Source organism: Pongo abelii, chromosome 19, assembly GCF_028885655.2.
Source record: "Pongo abelii isolate AG06213 chromosome 19, NHGRI_mPonAbe1-v2.0_pri, whole genome shotgun sequence".
In the NCBI taxonomy this organism is placed as follows: Eukaryota; Metazoa; Chordata; class Mammalia; order Primates; family Hominidae; genus Pongo; species Pongo abelii.
This window is the reverse complement of record NC_072004.2, coordinates 4,807,154-4,832,714: the sequence shown is the minus strand read 5'-3', so window position 1 is coordinate 4,832,714 and position 25,561 is coordinate 4,807,154. Positions and strand designations below refer to the sequence as shown.

Sequence of the window (25,561 nt, the reverse complement as noted above, 5' to 3'; positions counted from 1 at the left end):
CTTAAAACAGAACTCCTCTGTACCCCACAAATCCTTCTGTATCTGTCAGCAACAGCCAGTTATGCACTGACAGGCTGGCAGTCCCTCTACCTCCCCTCGCATCCCCCCTTCTGTGCTTTGTCCATAACAGACAGTGGTGTTGCTGGCACAGATTGAGACACTGGGTAAGCAAAAATGAAAGCAGGGGAGGCCAGGCGCGGTGGCTCACACCTGTAATCCCACCACTTTGGGAGGCCAAGGTGGGCGGATCACTTGAGGTCAGGAGTGCGAGACCAGCCTGGCCAACACGGTGAAACCTACTAAAATACAATAATGAGCCGGGCGTGGTGTCACATGCCTGTAATCCCAGCTACTCAGGAGGCGGAGGCTGCAGTGAGCCAAGACTGTACCTCCAGCGTGGGCAACAAAGCAAGACCCTGTCTCCCAAAAAAAAAGCAGGGGGAAAAGATCGGGCTGCGCACCCTGAAGGAAGAGACAGGAGGTTGAAGTTCAGGAAGACAAGATGGAAACATTCTTATATCCAGATCTGGGTGGTGCCTGCACAGAGCACACATATAAAACTTCACTGATAAGTATGCTTAAGACCTGTGCCATTTCCTTATATAACCTACACCTCCATGAAAACCCAAAACAAACAGGCCACAAGCTCCCTGTTTGCTATCCTTTATTAAAGGGCCCACATCCTCATGGGACTCCAGCCAAACCAGTCAGGTCCCCCAAATATAGCAGGAGGCCTGGAAGGGGAGGGGAATGACTTATGATCCTACCATGCCTCCGAAGAAACAGAAACCACCACAGACAGACAGACAGACAGACAGGGCTGGGGAGAACTTGCCTCACTCTCAGTCCTCTCCCGCCTTCCCCTACTCGAAAAGAAAGTCAAACACTGGCTACGCAGCCCCCCAGCCCCCCACCCCACCCATAGCAGCGTTTGTGGGACACACCCCCTTGCAAGGGGTGGCCCCGAGGCAGCTTCCTATCTCTCTCTTCACTTTGGTTTGCTCCTGGCAACTCCGTGCCCTCTTCCTTTCCTCAGCCTCCGGCTCGGTCTCCCCCTCGTCTTCTATCACCTACTCGGACCTTCTCTCTCATCTCCTGGGCCTCCCTGCCCCAGCGCTTCCAGGGAAGCAGTGTCTCGGGCGTCTTCCCTTCTCCTAGCAAGGGGCCCCACCAGGCCCTCTGCCCAGGATGTGGGACTCACACAGCCGCCCCACTCTCCTTGAGGTCAGGGGCAGAACGCTGCCGTCTCATTCGTGGGGGAGTAGTGTATGGGGGGTAGCGGGGCCCTGGGGGCCGCTGGGCTGGGTAGGGTTGGGGTGGCTGGGGATAAGAGTTGTGCTTTTTGGGCTGGAAGTGCTGGGGTTCAGGCTGTGCAGAACCCGCTCCCCGGGATCGGCCCCCTCCATCCAGGGAGTTCCTGCGGGGATGGTGGGACCTTCGGGGACTCGGAGGCCGGCGGGCAGGGGTGGCTGGAGGGGGAGTGACCTCCTCAGGGGGTTGGGGCGGAGTTGGAGCCTCCCCGCTCCCCATCCCTGGCCAAGACTCCCGGTGCTGGGGGTTGCTCTTGAAGGGGAAGCGTAGCTTGCAGTCGTGAGGGGGCACAAAGCGGGCTGGGGGCCTGCGCAGCCCCCCGCCCCGGCCCCCAGAGCCCTGCAGTCCCTGCAGCCGTAGCTGCTCCTGCTTGAGCCAGCGAAGACGACCACGACGGAAGGCAGGGTCCTCCTCCATGAGCCGTGACACCCGCTCCCAGCTTGACAGTGGTGGTGAGGGGGGCCGGGCTGACGGCATGCGGTCACTGGGGGCTACCTCCTCTGCTGCCTCTGATCCTTCAGGCGGGGCCCAGGGGACCTCACCACCTTCTTCATTCTCATCCTCATGATCCTGGGAGGGAGGAGTGAGAGAAAAGGAGAAGGGAAGTGAGGAGAGCTGAATCCTCAGGACATGTGGATTCAAGAGGGACCTGGAGTGGCTGGATGTCAAAGGGTCCAGAGAAAAGCCTGGAGATAAGGAAGCTCGAAAAATAGCGGTTTAGGGCCAGGCGCGGTGGCTCACGCCTGTAATCCCAACCCTTTGGGAAGCTGAGACGGGCGGATCACGAGGTCAAGAGTTCAAGACCATCCTTGCCAACATGGTGAAACCCCGTCTCTACTAAAATACAAAAAAAAAAAAATTAGCCAGGTGTGGTGGTGAGCACCTGTAGTCCCAGCTACTCAGGAGGCTGAGGCAGGAGAATCACTTGAATCTAGGAGGCGGAGGTTGCAGTGAGCCGAGATTATGCCACTGCACTCCAGACTGGCAACAGAGCGAGACTCCGCCTCAGAAAAAAAACAAAACAAAACAGCACACTTTCTATCAGTGGGTCTTAGACTTCACTGTACTTCAGAAACACCCAGAGCTTACTATAAATGCAGATTTGTCCCCAAAGAAGTGGATTCAGTAGGTCTGGGGTGGAACCCAGGAATCTATTTTAATTAGCAGCCTGGTGACAGCGAGGTATGTGGTTCATAAACGATATTGAAAAAAACCATGCTATACTTCAATGCAATTTTTTCCAGACTTGGGGAAGGTTAGGCTCTGAGATGGAAGGTTCAGACTCCTAAAGGGAAGAGCTGAGGGAGGAGAGAAGGGAGGGAGAAGGCCGGTCCTACCTGGGCCAGGGGGATGACCCTCTCCATGCGGAGCATGCGGTCCCGCAGGGCCTGCAGCTCCCGGTCCTTGCTGCTGTTCTGCAGCTTCACCTCCTGCAGAATCCCCGTCAGCTTGTCGATGTGAGCCCGGAGGTCCTCCACCTCCGCCCCTCGGGCTCCCTCCTCACTGCCACCACCACTGCCAGCTCCACCTCCTTCCTCCTCGCCTACAGTGTCCCAGACATCCCGGGCCACAGCCCTCCAGGCGTCTCCGGGGCCCTCTGGCTTGCCATAGGTGCGACACAGCTCCCGCATCTTGAGGGCGGCCAGGGCCTCAATCTCAGCCCGCCCGTGGCGGAAGTCAGCCAGGGCCACCTCGTAGCAGATCTCCTTCACCGCCTGCATCTTCAGGTCAGCCATGGTGGCCCAGCGGGGGTCTTTGCCCTGCAGCCTGCGTCGCTGAGGGATCTGATAAACCCTGCGAGGGGCCCTGCGCTTGCCACTGCTGGGCAGACCACAGCGTTTGACAATGGTCTGGACAGTGGTGGGCGGCAGCTGCTCCCGCAAGGAGGAGATGAGCCTCCAGCTCTCTTCACAAGAGCGCTTGTCAGAGTCATCCCCGCTGTCCGAGTCTGCATACTGAGGCCAGAGAAAGAAAGAGGAAGAGAGGGCTAAGGACATCCAGAGCCCATGTGTCTTGGCCCAGTGTGTCCTAAGGACAGTGGAAACACGCCCGTCAGGGAGCCTGGGTTCAAGTCCTGCTCCACCCCAACAGCGCACCCTTGGGCAGACTGCTTAACGCTGCTCCTCTAGACAACAGAGATAATGACGGGATCTACCTCCCAGTTCCATGTGGAGTACTTAGAACCATGGCTGGCACCGAGAAAGTTACCATAAGTATTAGTGGTAGCTAATCAAGTGTGGAACTTTGTGCAAGACTTAAAAGACCATTGAGGGGTCGTGGCTCGTGCCTGCAATCCCAGCATGTTGGAAGGCCAAGGCAGGAGGATCACTTGAGCCCAGGAGCTGAAGACCAGCCTGGGCAATGTAGTGAGATCCCCATCTCTACAAAAAATAAAAAATGTAGCCAGGCATGGAAGTGCACACCTGTGATCCCAGCTACTCAGGAGGTTGAGGTGGAAGGACTGCTTGAACCCAAGGAGTTCCAGGCTGCAGTGAGCTATGATCAGGCCACTGCACTCCAGCCAGGGTGACAGAGCAAGATCCTGCCTCAAAAACAAAACAGAAAGTCCACAGCCGGGTGCGGTGGCTCATGCCTGTAATCCCAGCATTTTGGGAGGCCGAGGCAGGAGGATCACCTGAGGTCAGGAGTTCGAGACCAGCCTGGCCAACATGGCGAAACCCTGTCTCTACTAAAAATACAATAATTATTAGCCAGGCATGGTGGCAGGCTCCTTTAATCCCAGCTACTGGGGAGGCTGAGGCATGAGAATTGCTTGAACCCAGGAGGCGGAGGCTACAGTAAGCCAAGATCATCCCACTGCGTTCCAGCCTGAGTGACGGGAGACTCTGTCTCCAAAAAAAAAAAAAAAAAAAAAACCACAACAATCTTAATACCAACACAGGTGGTACTTGGATATGGTGAAAATCATAAACTTGGCCTAAGAAACTGGAGTATGGGAAGGCCTGGTCAACTGGAGGAATCTTCCTTCCTCACAATGGATTCCTCCTGTAGTCACATCTCTCTTCTGGCTTTTTCCCCTTGGACCCTTCCCCTTACCCCCATGCCCGTTTCCCACTCTGGCTCAGCGGTGAGCACTGCACTCGGACTCAGGCTTGCGGCTCATCTGCCCATCAGCCTATCCCCAGCCCCTGCTGCCCCTCACCAGTCGCTGCTGCTCCAGCAGAAGATCGGCTTCTTCCTTTTCTTTCCGGTACTGATTCTCCAGATCCTGCAGCCTGTTATTGGACAGGGAGGGAAGGAAGAGCAACCCTGGTGAGGTATCTGACAAGAGGAGGACATGGGCCCAGAGGCCCGGGAGGGACAGCCAAGACGGCCATGGGGCATGTGGGTACCCCCCTCGCACCTCTTCTCCATTTCCAGCTTGATGTCGATGCCTTGCTGCTCCAGCAGCTCCTTCTGGGCAAAGTTCCAGTCAACTGGCTCAGAGGGCGGTCCTGGGGGTGGGGGGACCCCTCGTTCCCGTTCCAGCCTCGCCTGCTCCGGGTGGTTGAAGCGGAAAACGTGGTTCTTGCCCATCACAATCCTATTCCCTAGAGATGGGAGGAGGGAAAAGTAAACTCGCTCCCCAACAGCACCAAATCCATCCCTACACCCAAGGCATAGAGAATCTGGTGCAGGGGCTGTGACACCCTCCCCTCCATCACCCCAAGTCTGAAGGCAGCTGGAGCCTATGCTCCCCTGGCTGACACCCAGGGACCAACCCCATTCCTGTCAACCAAAGGGAATTGCGAGAGCTTGGCATCCTCTTCGTGTTCCCTGTAGTGGAAGGAGAAACCAAGACCTGACTCCTTGACCTTCACTTCCCAGTTCCTTCTTTATATCCCCGTGCTATTTCTGATGTATTTCGGGGTCCTCCCCTAGGATGCACCCAGAAGGACCTCCTTGAGACTTCCTACACACAGCCACACCCCAGAACCCTCACTCTGTGACACATCTTCTACCTGACTTCAGCACCAGCGGCTCCGTCACAAGCTTCCCATTCACATACGTCTCAGCTCCTTCACAAGGCTCCAGAGTGACCACCACTGAATGGAGGGGCAGTGGAAGGGGAAAGATTAGACCCTGGAGGAAGGTGCGTCATGGTCACAGACTCCCACCTTGCCTTACCCCAAAAAACCACACATGCACCACCAGTCCCACCCCCAGTACCTGTGGGGGGTGCCATGGCCCCTCTGGTGGCAGGCAGCACGGGAAAGGAAGAGCAGAAGGAGGGTTAGAGCCCCAACTACAATTCCCAGAAGCCTCTGCAGTGGCTCCTGACTCATCCATCTCTATCCTCCCCAGCAGCAGCTTAGGAAACCAGTAATTGTCAAAAGGATTCATTCCTCATGTTTAACTGCTCAGAGGCCCTGTCATTTCTGCCTTCCAGATGTCCATTCCTACCTTTCCCACTGACATTATCCCTGGTGGGGCCTGGGCTCCTCCAGCAGGCTTCTAGCCCACCTCTCTGCCTCATGCATCTTGCAAACTGCCACCTGATTCATCTTCTCAAGCCACAGCTGACATGTGACAAGAGAAAGTCAACCCAACCCAAACATCCATCAAGCTGCTCTTCAGTACAAATCACTGAGCCTGCCAGTTTCTGGGGACACGAAGATGCACGAGGCAGCTCCCTGCCCTCGAGGAGCAGTGGCCATTGCCACAGAGGAACCCTGGTATCCCAAAGGCCCAGGCTCTGCAGCTCCTTAGCCAGGGATGCTGAACAAGTCAATTTAACTTCTGTGATATTCTATAAGATGGGATAATGAAGTCTGAATGAAGAGTGGTTAGAAGGCCCAAATAAGTAAACCATAAAATAACATGCAAACATGTGTTTTATTATTGTAATACTTATACTAGAAGTAACAGAGAAACACAGAAACTGGGATGAACTATAATATCAGGCAGGGATGGGGACAACGGATGCTGCTGGGAGAACAAGGAGAGCAGAGGACTCAGCTTAGGAGCAGAGGGAGACTCAGAAGATGATGGGGAGAGAGGCAGCCAAGGGCATCACGGTGGGTCGGGGAAACAGCAGCAGCAGAAGTGGACAGCAGGACGGGATGCGGGGGTGCCATCTATCCCCACCTTTTCTTCATTTCCCATCATGCCCCAAGATTCATTTATTGATTCAAACCCAAATATACCACACTCCTACTATCTTCCAAACACTATTTTATTAGGTCTCAGAAATACAGTGGTGATATAAAACAAAAAATCCCTGCTCTCATAGAGCTTACTTCTGTCTGGTAAGACAGACAATAAACAAGATAATCTAAAGTCATTTAATCATGATGGATGGCTTTTTTTTTTCTTTTTTCTTTTTTTTTTGAGATGGAGTTTCACTCGTTGCCCAGGCTGGAGTGCAATGGTGCAATCTCGGCTCACTGCAACCTCTGCCTCCTGGGTTCAAGCAATTCTCCTGCCTCAGCCTCCTGAGTAGCTGGGATTACAGGCATGCGCCACCACACCTGGCTAATATTGTATTTTTAGTAGAGATGGGGTTTCTCCATGTTGGTCAGGCTGGTCTCGAACTCCTGACCTCAGGTGATCCGCCCGCCTTGGCCTCCCAAAGTGCTGGGATCACAGGCATGAGCCACTGCGCCTGGCCAGATGCCATTTATTAAAACTAAAAGAAGAGGGGAAAAAAGGCATTTAATTCTATTAATATTTTTAAAAGCAGATAATCTAAAGTCCTCTCTAAAGAAGGGAATAGGGTTGGGCGCAGTGGCTCACGCCTGTAATCCCAGCACTTTGGGAGGCCAAGGCAGGTGGACTGCTTGAGCTCAGGACTGTGAGACCAGCCTGGGCAACACAGTAAAACTCTGTCTGTACGAAAAGTACAAAAATTAGCCAGGTGTGGTGGCACAGGTGTGTAGTCCCAGCTACTCAGGAGGCTGAGGTAGGAGGATCACTTTAACCCGGGAGGTTGAGGCTGCAGTGAACCATGATCGTGCCACTGCACTCTAGCCTGGGTGACAGGGCAAGACCCTGTCTCAAAAAATAAAAATGAAAATGAAAATAAAAAAGGAGGGAATAGGTGTTATGCAGGGAAAGTGGGGCTGGGTGAGAAGACTGCTCCAGCTTGGCCCAGGCAGCCTTACCCTGAACCCATGATAATCTGACAGTCTAGGGCAGAGCTCACAGCACAGCCCCTGGTGCCTGCCATCCTGTGTCTGAATCCAGTTCTGCCATTTTGTTTCGTCTTTTGCAAATCACCTAACCCCCGAGAGCCTCAGTTCTCTCACCTGTGAGCTGTGTGAGAAGATGCGAACGCAGAGTAGATGGCCAGTAAAAACCATTCTTCTACATCCGTACCTGTCTGTGCTGCCCCCGTCCTCTCTGCCTGTCTCTGGCCAGGTCTTAAATCTGCTGTTAAGAACTGAGGCCCAGGCTGGGCGCGGTGGCTCACGCCTGTAATCCCAGCAATTTGGGAGGTCAAGGCGGGTGGATCACCTGAGGTTGGCAGTTGGAGAAACCCTGTTTCTACTAAAAATACAAAATTAGCCAGGTGTGGTGGCACACACCTGTACTCCCAGCTACTCGGGAGGCTGAGGCCGGAGAATTACTTGAACCCGGGAGGCAGAGGTTGCAATGAGTCGAGATCGCGCCACTGCACTCCAACCTGGACGACAGAGCGAGACTCCAACTCAAAAAAAAAAAAAAAAAAAAGTGCTGACCATACACGCCCCAGGTCCCTTGTCCCCTGGAAGGTGTTAGGCCAAGCACTCCTAGGTCTCTGAGGCACAACGCACACACCAGGTCCAAGCTGACAGACAGCACATGTGTACCACGTCCTTCCTCCCTGCCCAACTCATTTTCACAGAGACTTTGATTGAGCTTATGTGAATCCAAATCATTCTATTTTTTTTTAAAGTGTCAGAACGAAAACAAACTGGTGACCTCAAAAATACACCTCAGCAGGTACAGTGGCTCACGCCTGTAATCCCAGTGCTTTGGGAGGCCAAGGTGGGCGGATCACATGAGGTCAGGAGTTCAAGACCAGTCTGACCAACATGGTGAAACCCTATCTCTACTGAAAATACAAAAATTAGCCTGGCATGGTGGCGCGTGCCTGTAATCCCAGCTACTTGGGGTTGAGGCAAGAGAATCACTTGAACCTGGGAGGTGGGGGCTGCAGTGAGCCAAGATCATGCCACTGCACTCCAGCCTGGGGGAGACAGCGAGACTCCATCTCGAATGGAAAAAAAAAAAAAGGCCGGGGGCAGTGGCTCACGTCTGCAATCCCAGCACTTTGGAAGGCCGAGGCAGGCGGATCACCTGAGGTCAGGAGTTTGAGACCAGCCTGACCAACATGGAGAAACCCCGTCTCTACTAAAAACAAAAATTAGCCGGGCATGGTGGCGCATGCTTGTAATCCCAGCTACTCGGGAGGCTGAGGCAGGAGAATCGCTTGAACCCAGGAGGTTGAGGCTGCAGTGAGCCCAGATCGCGCCATTGCACTCCAGCCTGGGCGACAAGAGCAAAAACTCCATCTCAAAAAAAAAGAAAAAGACATCTCGGCAGTCATAGCTGGATAGAAGCAGGTTTTCCACAGGGATAAGTTCCGATATTCAAATACAGGTTTTTATTTAAAAAGGATCAGAGTGCTAGTTTTGGTTAACAAGATCAAGAAGCGCAGGATCTTCTCTTCAGCAAAATCCCACCCTCTGGCTCACCAGTGTCCCATTTCTACCTCAGAACCCTCGCCAGTGCCTGACCACGCAGTAGTCTGCCTTCTCAGGGTGGGTGCAGAGGGCCGGGCCTGTGGTATTCCTCCATTCATACCCATGAGCCCGAAGCCCCTCTGAGGACAAGGCTACATCCCATCTTTATATGGCTGCCCTCCCTGGTGCCCGACCCAGACCTCTGTGTTCAGTGTGTGGGGTGGAACATGGGGCCTCTCTCCCTGTCTGGCCTCTCTCACCCCCTCAGCCATTACCTTCTCCATCTGGCTGGGGGATGCTCCGGAACAGACAGTGTTGCTCCCGAATGAACTGTCCGGTCAGCTTGATGTCCATATCTACTTGGCCGACCCTGGGGAAGCAACGGCCAACGTTTGTGAGCATGTGCCAGACTTTAACCAAGCCCCTCCTCAACACCAGTTTATCCAACTCAATGAGCCAAGCCAATTATTCCCATTTCACAGAAGAGGAAGCAGAGGCTCAGGGAGGTGAAATGGCTTGCCCGGGGTCATTCTCGTGGGCAGTGGTGATGCTGGGATCTGAGCCCAGGTCTGCCTGACTCTGAAGCCATGCTCTTAGTCACCATGTTATACAGCAGGCTCACTTCTCTTGAAGCTGGGAGAGCATGCAGGGCTGTGGAGGCAGCTGTTTAGAGATCTGAGGTATCTCCAGGGACCACCAGGGAAGGGAGACACCAATGTGGCCAACCCTTGGCAGCCACACCCCAAAAGCAGAGGCTGCCCCCCAGGCCGCTGGGTACACGCTACCTGGTGACGCCATCTTTGATGTGGTAGAGCAGACACTCAGACATCAGAGGGTCTTCGTTCAGGTTCACCAGGTGGGGAGTCTACGTGGGGAGAGAAAGGTGGTCAGGGGGAGCCAGCCAGGGGTGCTATGGAAAGGAAGAAAGGGAGCAGTGGGAGGAGACACCCCTCCAGGCCTGGCACTGTCAGCTGTGCCCCCTCACTCTGGAGAGCTGTCCTGCCCTCTGTACTCCTCCCATCGACATCCCTCCACCCTGATGACGTTCTTCGGTTCCCACCTCTCACACCAACCGCCTTCGGGACAGCCTGATCCACCCTCTCCTCACACAAGGGGCCTACATCCAGGTCAGCAACTCTTCCCAAGGCCTGTCTCTTCAGAAGCACCTCGACCCACCAGGCTCCCTGACCAGAAGCCCTGGACCCCCTGCATTCTCTTCTTCTTCCCTATATTCCTCTGTCTCAGGTCCCATCATTTCTTTCCTCAAAATGTACCTTGCAGCTTCTGGAGAGTTGGGGGAGACTGAGTGAGCAGACTGGTACTCCCCACCTTTCAACCTTGAATTTCCTACACACATGAATTACTTTCACAATTTAAAAATAAAAAGTGTCACTTCAACTTAAAAGCAAATGGAACAAACATGTTTCTTGAAGCAGACTCCCTGACTCTTCCCCAGTGACTACCCCTCCCTGGGCTCTTTCACCTCAAGCCTGGGTCCCTGCAGCACCTGCCTGGGGCTGTCCCTGCCTAAGGCCCCCAGCTAAGTCCATCTTGAACACCTGAGTGATTGTTACGCTGCTCTGTGCTGAAAACCTGGCCCATTCCCTTCTCCCAAAGCACCGTCTCCTGACTTGTTTCCGTTACAACAGCCCTGCCTTTGCTGGGCAGTACTCTGGGTGGCGTACAGGCCATGCTGCCTCTGTACCCCCATTCATACCACTGCTGCCACGCCTGGGGAAGTCTCCCTTCCTGCCAGCTGCTGCCGTGCCACACACCTGTCCATCCCTTGGCACCACCCTGCCCCAGGCCCACTTGCCTTCCTGCCACCCCTCAGGTCTCCCAGCTTCCTGCCCACACCTCGCTATGGCCATGTCTTTGCTTCTCTGCTGAGACCTCTCCAGCTGGAACCCCAGGCCCGCTGGACTTGAGCCTACTTTTTCCCCTGGCATCCCTGGGCCTCCTCCATGTCCCGGCTCCAGTCCACCTGTCCAAGCCCCCCTCCCAGGCCTCTCTCCCAGACTCTGTACTTCCACTCAGCGGACCCCTGAGCACTCCCTCCAAAGCAGGCCTCCTGCATCCCTGACGGCCAATGTCTCCAACAACAGCCCCCCTCCCGCTCCGCCCCCACCTGCCAAAATCATTCACTTCCTTCACGTTCCTCCCAGTCTGTCTGAAATGCAACTTCCTCCAGGAAGTTTTCCTAAGCCTTCCATAAGAACACAAGACCCCTGCCTCTGCTGCAGAAGGACTGCCTGTGGCCTTTCTACCTCACCCTGGTGAAGCGCTAGGCAGGGTACAGAGATGAGTCAAGCCCAGGCACTGCTGTCCAGTCAGTCAGGAAATGAGAGTGTCAGCTAGGGGAGGTGAGGCTTGGCATGGAAACACCATTACAAGTGGGAAACGGATGCCTCATGGAGGAGTTTCTGATTGTCTCACGCCCTTGCTTAAGTTCATTTATTCATTCATTTGTTCCCAGGGGGTTGAGTGCCACTGTGTTCTGGGAGGGACTCACATGCAAAGAGGAACAAAGTGAAGAACTATGGGATTTCAAGGGGATTAGGAGGACTTAATGGAAGGGTAACATGGGAGCCGGCCTTTGAGGACGAGGAGGGTGTGGCCACGCACAAGGAAGAGCGCTCCGGGTGAAAGCAGCCTGGACAGAAGCACGGAAGCAGAAAGCTCAGGGTACAGAAGGGAAACAGCACGGAGTCGAACCTCTATTTCTCTGGGAGCCACCTAACACTCAGAGCCCAAAGCTGTGTCCCCCACAGGTGTCTGTGTATCTTGTGCATCCGCCCTTCACCCAAGTGCTCCAAGGATCACTCCTGCGACACCTCTCCTGAGGGACTCCCATGCCCCTCCCTACACTGCAGTGTCAGGCCTGCTCTGGGACTGGCAAACACTGATGGGCTCCGGAAGCAGAAAGCAATCTATCCCTGGGGAGAGGGAACACGATTTGAGGCGGTGCTTCTCAACTTTTTCTTCAGCCCTATAACTCTGTTCAAAATGAAACCTTCTCTAGAAGCCTAGGACATCAAGCAGATAAGCAAGAAGCCGCTCAGGCCCAGGCTGGGGGTGAGAGCCCCAGGGTCTGGTCCTGTCCCTATCCTCAGCCCCTGAGAAGGCAGCTCAGAACCAGGTTTGAATACCACTGATTTAAGCAATCCTTAGCCCCGGTGGTGGGGGTCTTAGCAAGAGGAGGCTCCCTCCAAGAGAAACTGTAGTTTTTTCCTCTAGGACCCAACCATTCCCTGTTGGAGCTACTCACACCAAACGCATTTCCCCCATGAGTCTAACAGTTCTCTCCTCTGGCTTCAGACCACACGGCTTTTAAACATGAGAATAGTTCATCCTCACCACCTTGAGAAAAATGTAAAAGTGAACTACCCTAAGACACCTTCTCACCAATCACACTGGCAAAGAGAAAAGTCTTACTAAGCCAGAATGTGGGAAAGGGCAAGGGGAAATGGGCTGTCTTATATGTTACCCTTGGGAGTATAAATTGGTATGGTTCAAAAAATTAGCCGGGTGTGGTGGTGGGTGCCTGTAGTGCCAGCTACTCAGGAGGCTGAGGCAGGAGAATGGCGTGAACCCGGGAGGCGGAGCTTGCAGTGGGCAGAGATTGCACCACTGCACTCCAGCCTGGGCAACAGAGCGAGACTCCATCTCAAAAAAATAAATAAATAAAATAAAATAAATTGGTATGGTTATAATCTTCAGAGGGCACTTTGGCAACACAGATTAAAAATTTTTTTTTTTTTTTTGAGACGGAGTCTTGCCCTGTCACCTGGGCTGTAGTGCAGTGGCGCGATCTCAGCTCACTGCAAGCTCCGCCTCCCGGGTTCACGCCATTCTCCTGCCTCAGCCTCCCAAGTAGCTGGGACTGCAGGCGCCCGCCACCACGCTCGGCTAATTTTTTGTATTTTTAGTAGAGATGGGGTTTCACCTTGTTAGCCAGAATGGTCTCAATCTCCTGACCTCGTGATCCGCCCACCTCGGCCATCCAAAGTGCTGGGATTACAGGCATGAGCCACCAAGCCCGGCCTAGATTAAAATTTTACATGGCTACCATTTGACCCAAAATCTCCATTTCTAGGAATCTGCTCTACAGATAACACCCATTTGTAAGACTATGCATTGTAGCCTTTTTTGTAGTATCAAGGAATCGGAAACAATCTGAATGTCCATCAGTAGGAAGCTGGTTAAATACATTATCTTACATCTACACAATAGAATACCCTGACACCGTGAAAAAAAATAAAGGAAGCTTTAAAATAAGGTATGCAGGCCAAGCACGGTAGCTCACACCTGTAATCCCAGCACTTTGGGAGGCCGAGGCCAGCGTATCATTTGAGGCCAGGAGTTTGAGACCAGCCTGGCCAACATGGCGAAACCCTGTCTCTACTAAAATACAAAAATTAGCCCGGCGTGGTGGTGGGTGCCTGTAATCCCAGCTACTTGGGAGGCTGAGGCATGAGAATCACTTGAACCTGGGAGGCAGAGTTTGCACTGAGCTGAGATTGTGCCACTGCACTCCAGCCTGGGCGACAGAGTGTGACTCTGTCTCAAAATAAATAAATAAATAAATAAAATAAGGTATGCAACTACAACTATTAGAGAGGCCATGAACTACAACTATTAGAGAGGCCATGAATGTGTGCAAATGTGTATAGTCCTATATAACATATGCCTGTACATGTGTTATAACATCTCCTAGACAGCATCTCTAGGAGAACATTTTTTTTTTTTTTTTTTTGAGACAGTCTTGTCTGTCACCCAGGCTGGAGTGCAGTGGTGCGATCTCAGCTCACTGCAACCTCTGCCTCCCCGGTTCATGCCATTCTACTGCCTCAGCCTCCCTAGTAGCTGGGATTACTACAGGCGCACACCACCACACGTGGCTAATTTTTTGTATTTGTAGTAGAGACGGGGTTTCACCGTGTTAGCCAGGATGGTCTCAATCTCCTGACCTCGTGATCTGCCCGCCTTGACCTCCCAAAGTGCTAGGATTACAGGTGTGAGCCACCACACCCGGCCCAAGGAGAATATAGTAAGAACTCATAATGGGCCGGGCACGGTGGCTCACGCTTGTAATCCCAGCACTTTGGGACTCCGAAGTAGGTGGATCACGAGGTCAGAAGTTCAAGACCACTCTGGCCAGCGTAGTGAAACCCCATCTCTACTAAAAATACAAAATATTAGCCGGGTGTGGTGGTGTGCGCCTGTAGTAATCCCAGCTACTCGGGAGGCTGAGGCAGAAGAATCGTATGAACCCGGGAGGCAGAGGTTGCAGTGAGCTGAGATTGCACCGTTGCACTCCAGCCCGGGTGACAGTACGAGACTTTGTCTCAAAAACAAACAAACAAACAAACAAAAACTCATAATGAAGGCTGCCTCTGAGAGGGGAAACTTAAGGGTGGGAAGGATGGAAAGTTACTTTTTTTTTTTTCTATAACAAAATGCTGTAAACTGAGAGACTTTTCACTGTACACACCTTTTAGAACTATTAGAATGTTCTTTCTGGTGTGTATTACCTTTATAAGAACAATTAAAACAAGAACCCTCTCCTTTGGTCTCCAGGCTTTGTTAGGTGGCATCTCTGCAAGCTCTCCAAGGAAGAAACCTCCACCCCACCAGTCTCCCCACTCCTTTCTGCTTTTTCTCCATCCCTGCAACCGTGGTGGAAGCGGCCCAGCTCCAGGTGTACAAAGGTGGCTGGAAGTCATGCTGAGAGCCTCTGTAGCCCCTCTTTCCACCTAGGTGTGGCTGGGTCCCAGAAGAGTCTGGCTCCCGCAGAAGGACCCTAAAGCCCCAGGGTACCCAGCCCCAGACAAGACCCCAGAGAAGCAGCCTGGCCTGCTGCCCACAGCTCTTTCACTCCCTCACTGTGACTTGGGCCAGGCAAGGCAAAACCCCTCTCCTCTTTTCAGAACAGGGGTTCAGTGATCCCTGCTTGCTTAGTCCCCCAGATGGACCTGGCTTTACAAAACAGAGAGGAGCCTTGTTCTGGTAACCCATCACCTCTTCCAGGCAGCCCCCAGTGACCCTGTCTGGCTTAGAGCACAGTGTATCTGACTTAGGGCCTGATCCTCTGCTGCTTCACACCATGGTCCAGACAGGCTGGGCTGGTTCCCTGGTGGAACTGGAAGTTCGTGCTCTGCTCAAACTGCCCTCTGCACCATCCCTTCATTGGTATGCACCGGTACAGCGGTGCTGGCTGTCTATAGCCAGTGTCCTTTCTGACTGGTCAGTCCCTGTGCCGGATGGTTATTAATATTTGGAGTATCATTCCTGCCTCCACCTGAGCCTGACCTCTTCTGCCCTGCTCCTTCCTTCCTTTCAGCAAAGATTTATTAGGCACCTAAAACCTGGCGGCAGGCATGTGTCAGGCACTGGTGTGTCCCACTCACCCCAACATGTACCCCAGGCTGTTCAACCTCATGTTGGCCCTACTCCTCCATACCCCCCAAGTCCTGTCCATCTTTCAGGTTCCACTTTCCAAACCACTTTCTCCAGGAAACCAGCTGCAGCATAGCTCCAAGCTACACGGGTGCCTCCATCTATATAACCAACCCCTCGCTGCACTGGCAACCACTGTCTTACAACGTAGCGCTCACGCCTCCTCTATTCTCTTTCGTCTTGTCTTCCCAAGTTATCCTTTTGAAAAACAGATTTCTTTATTATCTTTTTGAGCATGCACAGAATACAAAACTCAAATGATACAAAAGCATGCACAGTGCCTCAGTCTCTATCCCAACCAACCTCCAATTTCCCAGGTCCTCTCCCTCTCCTGAGGCTGACTGTCAAATGGCTGGAGGGAGAAGGCAGAGATAACTAAACAACACAGAGATGAGGTGACAGGGGAGGGGACAGAAATGATGGCGGGACAAGCCAGGGACCTCAAAGGGAGTGATCAGGGACAGCACTCACTACCCTGCACCTGCTGCCTCTTTTCTAGACATCCAGAGAGCTCTCTAGGCCTCCTCGCTCGATTCCTCACTCACCTTCTTTGGAGAGAAGACACCCACAGTTCCCCCATCCTCCCGGACGGCCACCCCCATCTCAGCCAGCAATGCTTCTCTGTGGGCAGAGGAGAGGCAAATGTCAGTCTTACCTTCACTGCCCATGACCTCCTTCCCTGTGGGGCCTGACCTCCCTCGCAGCCTCCAACTCCACCCAGGACCCCAACTGTCGGCCCTCACACCTCTCCATCCTCAGGGCTTCCGTCTTGCGTAGCTTCTCCTCCCACGTCTCGTTCAGCTCAGCTATAATCTTCTCTGTCTCCTGGGGGCATAAGGGTGGGTAGGTTTCAGGATGGTCTGGGACAAGCAGACCCAGGGTAGGGATAACCTACCCTGGGGCCACGCTACTCCTAGAATTCCTTCTTTCTCAAGCTTGACTTTGGAGAAATAAACTCCCAGGAATGCCCAGACCCCCAGCCCTTGCCAGCTCCAGCTTCCCACCTGCAGCCTCTCCATGGCTTCCTCAGGCCCAATCTGGGGCTCCGTGTTGGGGGAGAATGATGGCTCCAGCTCCCCATTATGTGTGGTGGGTGATGAGGGTGAAACTGGAGCCGGGGGAGATGACACAGCTGGCAGGGCGCCTCTGACACTCCCTTCTTCTGTCTTCAGGCCTGGGAGGGAGACAGAGGAAAAAGAATGAGGCTAAGGAAAGAAGGAGCTGATGAGAGACATCCAGGAGACCAAGAGCTTCACAGGAGGACCAGTCTGTAAGGACTACAGAAGACCGCTGGTCAGCCTCCTACCAGGCAAGGAGCCCTCCTACTGCAGCCATGGCAAATGGGCACCCAGTCTCTCAGCTTGAACTCCAGGGGTGGAGAGCTTGTTACTGAAGGAGGCGGCTAGTCCTTTCCACTATTAGATGACTTGCACCATCAGAAAATTCTTAGGTGGGGCTAGGTGTGGTGGCTCACACCTGTAATCCCAGCACTTTGGGAGGCCGAGGTGGGTGGATTACCTGAGGTCAGGAGTTCGAGACCAGCCTGGCCAACATGGTGGTCTCTACTAAAATACAAAAATTAGCCTGGTGTGATGGCACACACCTGTAATCCTAGCCACTTGGGAGGCTGAGGCAGGAGAATCGCTTGACCCCAGGAGGCGGAGGTTGCAGTGAGCTGAGACCACGGCATTGCACTCCAGCCTGGGCGACAGAGTGTGACTGTCTCGAAAAAAGAAAATTCTTAGCTGGGCCAGACACAGTGGCTCACACCTGTAATCCCAGCACTTTGGGAGGCCAAGGCGGGCGCATCACCTTAGGTCAGGAGTTCAAGACCAACCTGCCCAGTCTAGAAACCTCTGTGTCAAACTTTTTTTTTTTTGAGACGGAGTCTCCCTCTGTCGCCTAGGCTGGAGTGCAGTGGTGAGATCTTGGCTCACCGCAACCTCCGCCTCCTGGGTTCAAGCGATTCTCCTGCCTCAGCCTCCCGAGTAACTGGGATTACAGGCGCCTGCCACCATACCCAGCTAATTTTTGTATTTTTAATAGAGATGGGGTTTCACCATGTTGGTCAGGCTGGTCTCGAACTCCTGAACTCAGGTGACCTGCCTGCCTTGGCCTCCCCAAATGCTGGGATTACAGGCATGAGCCACTGTGCCAGGCTAAAACCCCCGTCTCTACTAAAAATACAAAAATTAGCCAGGTGTGGTGGCAGTCGCCTGTAATCCCAGCTATTCAGGAGGCTGAGGCAGGGGAATCGCTTGAACCCAGGAGGCGGAGGTTGCAGTGAGCCAAGATCGAGCCACTGCACTCCAGCCTAGCGACAGAGCAAGACTCCATCTCAAAAAAAAAAAAAATTCTTAGCTGTGTTGAGCTGAAACTGGCCCCATGTCATGTGTGCTGGTGTTTCTAGTTCTGCCCTCTGGGATAAAAAGTCTTTACTGCTTTCTCTTCTGCAAGAAAATCCCTCAAATGTTAGAAGGCAAACATCCTAGCTACCTTATCCTTCTCTTTCCAAGAACACTCATACTCCCCACACTGTGCCCCTCAGCACCCTACCTATCCTCAATGGGATGATCTCAAGACTGAATGCAGGGTCCACTCCTGACCCAGTCAACACGGATTACACATCCTCTGATTTGGACACTGTTTCCATCAGTGAGGCTGAGCATGACACGCTAGAAAGCACTCCACTGAGATCTGTTAGCTATGGTCCACTTCAACTCTGATGTTTTGCAAGAACTTCTGTCAAGAAAGTTACCCAGTAGCCTAGCCTCTTCTCAACAATTTACTGTTTGACCTGTAAGTATATATTGCCATTTTTTCCTGTAACGGTCATTTTATTAGTTCCAGGAGCCTGACAGGTACCTCTGGATCCTGATCCTCCCCTACAGAATTAGTCCCTCCCAGCTCTGTAACATCTGAAGACATACGTCCCCTCTCCACATCTGTGTCCACGTCACTGAGCACATGAAGGGTTTCATAGTGTGTGGTCCCTGCCTGGCTCCAGGACTGGGCAAAGGCAAGTGAGGAGGGATGGGGTGGGCCAAGGGGCATCCCTGAGCTGCCCCTCCCTGGAACCTCGACCTTCCAGAGCAGAGGCTGACAGTCCCTGAGCCATCAGCAGTTCCCGTAGCCGGGCTACTTCCTCCTGCAGCTCTCTAATCAGCCGGGCATTAGGGTCCTCGTTGATGATGGCATTGCAGCGGATTTGCTTAGTGCGGTCAGCATACCTGGGTGACAGAGAAGCAGGGTCGGTGAGGCCTGGGGGCAGGGGACCCTTGGTCTGCTGTTTCTCCTTCCCCCTCTCCCAGATCTCAAGATATTGTGGCAGGGCTCCAGCATCTCCCCCGTCTCACGAGCAGGGTCCTGAGCAACTCACCTCTGAACTCCTGGCACTTTTCCTATGCTGCCCCATCCCTGCTAGAGCCAGAAGCCTCACCTGAGGGTGCTGAGAGTCTCCTCGTAATTGATGTCAGCAGGGCTCAGGGCTGCAATCATTGCTGTGCGTGAGTTCCCACCTGTGAATGGATTGCAGGGAAAGGCTTTAGCTGAGGGAGGGGCTAAGAAAAGTCAGACCGGGTCATAGGGCTGGGGCCCACTGCCCAGGCGGGGGTCTTATAGGGTCATGGTCTGAGGTAGGGGAATCTAGGGGGTGGAACTAACCATGACATCTGGTTATGGGAGGGAATGAGGTCAGGGAGATATTTCTGCAGGACAGTCACAGAACCATGGAAGGGAGATGAAGTCAGCAGTGCAGCAGTGGGTGTGAGATCAGGGATCAGGGAGGGGTCATGAGTAGCCAGGTCAGTGAGGCCCTTGGCTTGACGGGAGGGTATGGCCTTGTTCTCAGCATCAGGAAATCTTCAAAGGATGTTCCCTTTGAAGGGTCAGTGGGAGAAGTAAGACAACAGGATTTGGGATTCTCGGCATAGCAAGGGGATTTGTCAGACATATCAAAAGAGTTTGTGGGATGTGTCAGGGTCGGCAGAGAGAGAGGAAGAGGTCCTAACCCAAATTTTCCTTGAGCAGCCAGGTGAGCACAGAGTCCCTGTAGGGGATAAAATCCGACTTCCGCTTCTTTGATTGCTGGGGGATCAAAGGGGGAAAGAGGTTAGGGTGGGTCACTCCCCTTTCCCAAGCCCCTTCTCTTTCCACTGGTCTCACCATATCTGCAAGGGCCGAAATCACCTTCCCTAGTGTAGTCAGGGACTTATTGATGTTGGCTCCCTCCTGGAAAAGGATGAGGAATGTGGGGATGAGACCCTCTTCTCCCAATCTGATCCACTTCCCCTTCCTACCTCCCCAGTGAGAGTCTCAGGTTCTGACTAGAGATCTCCACATACAGCCCACAACACTGCCCCACAACAAACCACCCTCTGAAGGCCCCTCACCTTCAGGCGCATGCCCCGGGCCCCTGAGGAGTCAGCTCGCTCACTCCCAGCAAGGTCCACCAAACTGATCTTACTGACCTGGGGTCAGAGGAAACAGGCAGGAGATAAGGTGCGTGTGGGGGACAGGGCAGGCAAATCAGGGAAGCACCCAGCAGGAATGTGGGCAGCTAGCAAGGGCTAGAGCCAGGAGGAGGCGAGGGAGGAGGCCGGGGGAAACAGAATACGTGACAACAGTGAGACGGTGGTTACTCACTCAATTACAAATAGCTACAGGCCCACCGCAGGCATGGACAAGGGACACACAAGGGATCCAAGCCCTGTCCTGGGTCTCGTAAGAACAGCCGGGTGCAGTGGCTCACATCTGTAATCCCAACACTTTGGGAGGCTGAGGTGGGTGGATCACCTGAGGTCAGGAGTTCAAGACCAGCCTGGCCAACACAGCGAAACCCCGTCTCTACTACAAACACAAAAAAATTAGCCGGACCTGGTGGCACATGCCTGTAATCCCAGGTACTCGGGAGGCTGAGGCAGAAGAATCACTTGAACCAGGAAGGTGGAGGTTGCAGTGAGCTGAGATCGCACCACTGCACCACTGTACTCTAGCCTGGGTAACAGAGCAAGACTCCGTCTTAAAAAAAAAAAGTCAAGCAAACAGTAGAGGGGAACAGACTGATCTGACGGAAAAACGGTAGGGGTGGGGCGCGGTCATGGAAGTCCTGAGGAGGCACTCAACCCAGCATGGGCAGGGAGGGCCCAAGACCCTTCTACCATGTCACTGTCCCTGTTGCCAGGGGAGGTTGTGTCCGGCGCGGGATGGGGGGCGATCCCACCTTCTCCGAGTCCAGCCCTGTGAGCTGGTCATGGCAGCGCTGTGTGAAGACGATGGTAAAGACGGCATGGGAACGGCTGCTGGTCTCATTCATGTTGGTGGCAGCCACAGTCCTTGGGGGCAAAGGAAGCAGTCACTGGATCCTGCCTCTCACCTTCCCAACCCTGGCCCCCTTGCCCTCTGCTCCATCAGCCTGCCTCACCGTGCTTTATTTCCACAGTCCATGAGGTCAGCAATGTCTGCGTAGGAGGTCACAGCCAATTTGGACAGGTCCTGCACGTAGGGGCCCAGTATGGGGTGCTCCCGGACCCGCAGAGAACCCCGACTTTTGGGGTTCAAGAGGTCTCGTACCCGCTCACAATAGATCTCCATATAGCTCACCTGAGTGGGAGAAGCAAATGAGAAGTAACAAAACTAGCAAAAACAATGACAACGAAACTTAATCTGACTCCACTGGACATGATCCAGGTGACTGCAGCTAATACACAATGCGAAGCATTCTGCAGATGCTAGCTCAGCGACCTGCCCAACAAGCCAGGAGATGCGTCCGATCAATAGCATCTCCCAGATGAACATACGAAGCTGAAGGACAGAATCACTGCCCCAAAGTCAAGTCAGTAACCAGCAGAGCCAGGATTAGATCCCAGGCTGTCTGATTCCAGCGACAGCCCTCAGCAGTCTGGACCCCTCTCAGCCCCACCACCAAGACCCGGGCTTACCTCCACAGAGTAGGATAGCTGAGCACTTTGGTTCTCACTAACGCGAGAGAAGAGGTCCTCACAGAGCTGGAGGGGGACACAGGGAAATACAGAGAAGCTCCTGTTTGGGGTACACCTGAAGTGTCCAGCCACAGGCCAGGCCCAGTCCCAAGTGACCCAATTTAACCCTTGCCACAGCCCTGAGGGAGGGGTTATTCCCATTTCACAGATGGGAAAATAACCTCAGAGAGGTTCCCACTTGCCCAAGATCACAGGCTAGCATTCAGCCAGCCAGGGTGCAAACCCCAGGCGTCCCGACTCCCAAGCCTGTGTGCCAGGTTGCTATGCTGGACAGCCAGGGACAATTATGGTTAACTCTGTTAACTCAGTGGGCGTTTCTACAGTTAACACTCTGCTGATGGTACACAAGCCTGCAGGAGAACTATAGTCACAAATTATTATGAAACCAAGTAAAACAGTAGTAAGTTGTAAAACTGGCGCTCGAACCCAAGGCTCACTGATGCCAAAGCCTTGCTCTTCTCACTGAGGCTCATTGCCTCTGATAGGGGCAAAGACCCTCCCACCCCAGAGGGTTGTCCAGCTTGCAGTCAACCTCTATCTCCCATCACCAATGGTCTCAGAGCCAGGTCTCTGTTCCATAATCCTCAGACCCTGGTCCTTCCTTCCTCAGACGGCAGCTAAAGATGCTCCTGCCCTGGCTGCCCCACCAGGTCTTAGGCGTACCTGGGGCACGATGCCCTGCTGCCCTGGCTCCTGCCGCCCCATCATGGTATAGGATTTCCCAGCCCCGGTCTGCCCGTAGGCAAAGATGCACACGTTGTAGCCTTCAAAGGCGTGGAGCAGCATCTCTTCTCCAATGTCCCGATACACTTGCTGCTGAGATGCAAACTGGGGGTCCTCCACCTAGGAGAATGTGGGGGCAGAGAAAAACAGAGGAACCCTGGATGTCTTTATCCTTCGTGTCTCTGTCCCAAGCGTCTTGCTTCCATCACTGATGATTCCCCAAACGTCCTGTGTGCCCTCCCACCCTCATCATTGTCCTTACCACCCCAAGGATCCTATGCAGCCCCTGCTAGTCCTAATTACCCCAAGGGATTCCGCCTTCCTGTGGAGGCCTCAATCACAGCCTAAGGGTCCTACCACCCCCACCCAGGATCATCCTCTCAATTCAGCCTGACTAATCCCCTGGGGGTCCTATTTCTTAACATGTCCCCTCCCCAGGACCTAAATCCACTGTCTCTCACTGCCTTGCTCTTCCCCCAGCCCAACAACCCACCGAAGTGTGTGACCAGTAGGAGTAGTCAAAGGTGAAGCTTTTGGGGGCATCCTTGCTCTGTTTAGGATTGATGATGGCTGAGGGGCAGGAGAGGGTAAAGGAAGGAAAGTCAAGGTTAGGTACTCCCAGTCCCTGCCCATACCCCAACCAGCCCCTGGAATCCAAGCATCCCACTCCTCACCGCTGTCCTGACTCATCTCTCCCCTTTAATATTCCCCACCCCCTCCAGCCACCAAAGCTAATTTTGGCTTCCTAGGACCCGCCCCCACTGAGCTGCCTCCCTGGATTGGGCAATGGAGGGCTCCAGGCCAACATTCCCCCTCCCAGGGACTGGGAACACGGGAAAGGCCAGCCTGCCCCAGCCCCCGCCCTTACAACTAGCACCTGCTCTATGCCCAGCATAACCCTCCTCTTAGTTTGGCCCAGCGGGACTGGCCTGTGTGGAGGGCCCGGCCTTCCCTGCCTGTGCCCAGCCAGGCCCCGGGGACTCACTCACAGGTGGTGTTGCCCTGCATGCTGACCACACACTTGGCATCCTGGCTGGTCTCACGGGCGTTAAAGGGCCGAACCCTCACTGCCACTTTCACCGAGGCACCAGCCATGGCTCCAGACACTCCTGCCCTCTTCAGCTGGAGGACAGAGAAAGGAGTGGTGGGGTCAGAACCACTGCGGGGACCCAGACATTGCCTCCCAGCTTCTTCCCGGAACCAGTCTCTTCACATCTCCCCCAGAGCCACCCAGCCTCTCAAGGACCCAGCTCTTATTCCCTTGGCTTTCCTCCCAAATGTCACTGTCTTGAGAGACTCCCAAAGGTATTTCTGCCTCTCTCCCCAGCCATATTCCAGCTTGCAGGAACCTGGGCGGTCTCCCCCAGAGTTACCTGGCGTCCTGGCCCCAGACCACGGGGGCTGTATCAGTTCTGGCTGCCACCGGCCCTCGTAGGGGGAGCCCCATCCTACTCCTGGGGCCTGGCCACACCAGCTGGGGCTCTGGGAGATACCCTGGTTGTGGGGGAAGAGTTGTTAGGAGGCACCTGTGGTTCCAGAGACCTGTCTGGGGTTCCCAGGTTGGAGGCCCAAGGTTATGGGAGGAATAGCAGGAAAAGTACGGACAGCTGCCCCTCTGGAGTGGCTGAATGCAATGTGAATCCAAGGGCAGGGACGGTGATATTTTTATTCCTTGTCACTCGCAAATGTACTGAACGTTCAGATAGAGGACAGAGAGAGAAAGAGGCTGGACAGAGGGCAATTCAGAGAGAGGGGCACATGGGCAGAGACGTGAGGGTGGCGGGAAGAGAGAGAGGAGGGGCAGAGAGTCACAGACACCAAGAAAATTAGAGAAATAAGACAAAAGGCAAGCCTGAGGTCATGCTATGAAGGAAAGAATGGGAGAGGAAAGGAGGAAGAGACACAGCACAGCAAACACAAGGCGTTAACGAAGCAGGGTGGGGAACTCCGGGGCCAAAGCACAAACTGGGAGCCCAGAAGAGAGACCAGAGAGGAAACTGCAAATGCAAAACCTGTCCTAAAAATCCCCCCCTAGTGTCAGCAAGGGAGAATCCAGTTCCCACCTGAAGCCCACAACCTCCATGCACCAGGCCGGTAGTGCGGATGGGCAAAGTCCAAGGACTGTAGGTAGGGCCCAGGACTGGGATCCACAGGGCCAGCTGTGTGGGCTCTAAGCCCCCTTGCCCAACCCCCAGCACTTCCTCCTCAGGATCCAGGACAATGGGCAGGGGAGGGTGGGGTCATCCTGCAGCCATCAGACCAACCCTCAGGGCTCCACCCTGGGGCGCCCAGAAATACCTGCGTTTGAGGGTAGAGGGTCCCTGAGGCCTCCCTGAAAGGGAGAAAGAAAAGGAAGCCGGCTGGCTGGTGCCAGCCCCAGCCTGGGGCTAGTGCTATGGCGTCCACTGCCCTGGGGAAGGTGCCAGGCTGGAGCCCAGGAATGTGGGTGATCGGGTGCCCACACCCTGGGAGGAGAGGCTGAGCAGCCCACGCCCACGGACAACAGGGAGGAGGACCACGAAGAGGGATAAGGGATGCGGAGCCCCCTCCTGTGGCCCCAGTGGGCCCCAAACTCCTGTCACACTGGGCCTCCCCTCACCAGTCTTCCTGGGCAGAGCATGGGAGGGTGAGGGGCTGGTCTGTCCCAGGACAGGAAGGGAGTAGCTGGAATCACAGAAGCTGGCTCAGGAAGAACAGCCCTGACCCCCTAGACCCTGACCAGGGAAGGGAAGGACACTGGTGGGGACAAGCGATGGTGACGCCGTTGCAGCAGCTAATGCGACAGGGAATGGGGTGGCACGGCTGGGGGCCAGCGGGGTAAGGGAATAGAGGTAGGGACAGGGGTCGGCCGGTGCAGCTGTGAAGGAGCCGTGGGGTACGAGGATACTGGGCGGCTGGGGTGCGGCCGACCGGCCCGAAAGGGGGTCTTGGGCCACCTGCACCTTGCCCACCCGCCGGTTCTCACACAGGTCCCCGCCCGGCCTCTCAGGGCGGCCATGCGGACCCGTCCTCCTGTCCAGCCAGCCGGCGGCCGCCCGGGCCTGGCACCTCTCTGCGCCTCCGCGGAACAAACAGCACATGATCCCGACTCTCGAGCCTAGATCGCGCCGCCGGACCCCGGCTCCCCGCCCCCCAACCCGGCACATTCCTCCGCGGGCGTCCCTTCCCTCCCCCTTCCCCAGCCCTCACCTCGGCGCGGCGGGGCTCCCGGAGCAGCTCGGCGGAGAGGGACAAGCTTTCCGGGAAGCGTGAGGCGGGAGCGGGAAGGATCCGGGGCCGGTTCGGAGCTGCCCCCGCCCCTCGCCGGGTGCCCGGGCGGCGGGCGGCGGACTCGCGCCCCGGGGGCGGCAGCAGTAGCGGCGCCAGCGGCCGGCGCCCGCCCGGGCAGCGCGAGCTGGGGCG

At 54.6% G+C, this 25,561-nt stretch overlaps 1 protein-coding gene across 4 annotated transcripts; it reads right to left on the bottom strand.

The window, feature by feature from the left end:
* Window positions 1-647: 647 nt before the first annotated feature.
* On the bottom strand, window positions 648-25,559 carry KIF1C (kinesin family member 1C). Of its 4 annotated transcripts, none has more exons than XM_063717828.1 (24): window positions 25,349-25,559; window positions 24,223-24,491; window positions 23,533-23,653; window positions 23,149-23,281; window positions 22,653-22,729; window positions 22,100-22,279; window positions 21,377-21,442; window positions 20,860-21,038; window positions 20,659-20,770; window positions 19,829-19,906; window positions 19,602-19,667; window positions 19,448-19,523; window positions 18,877-18,955; window positions 18,522-18,667; window positions 16,442-16,611; window positions 16,183-16,262; window positions 15,983-16,058; window positions 9,764-9,843; window positions 9,254-9,348; window positions 5,274-5,357; window positions 4,676-4,862; window positions 4,475-4,547; window positions 2,649-3,266; window positions 648-1,881 (listed from the first exon to the last, which is right to left on the bottom strand). In XM_063717828.1, exons 4-24 carry the CDS (start codon window positions 23,252-23,254, stop codon window positions 1,198-1,200), a joined length of 3,312 nt encoding a protein of 1,103 aa, XP_063573898.1. In that variant the 5' UTR covers window positions 23,255-23,281; window positions 23,533-23,653; window positions 24,223-24,491; window positions 25,349-25,559; the 3' UTR covers window positions 648-1,197.
* Window positions 25,560-25,561: the final 2 nt, after the last annotated feature.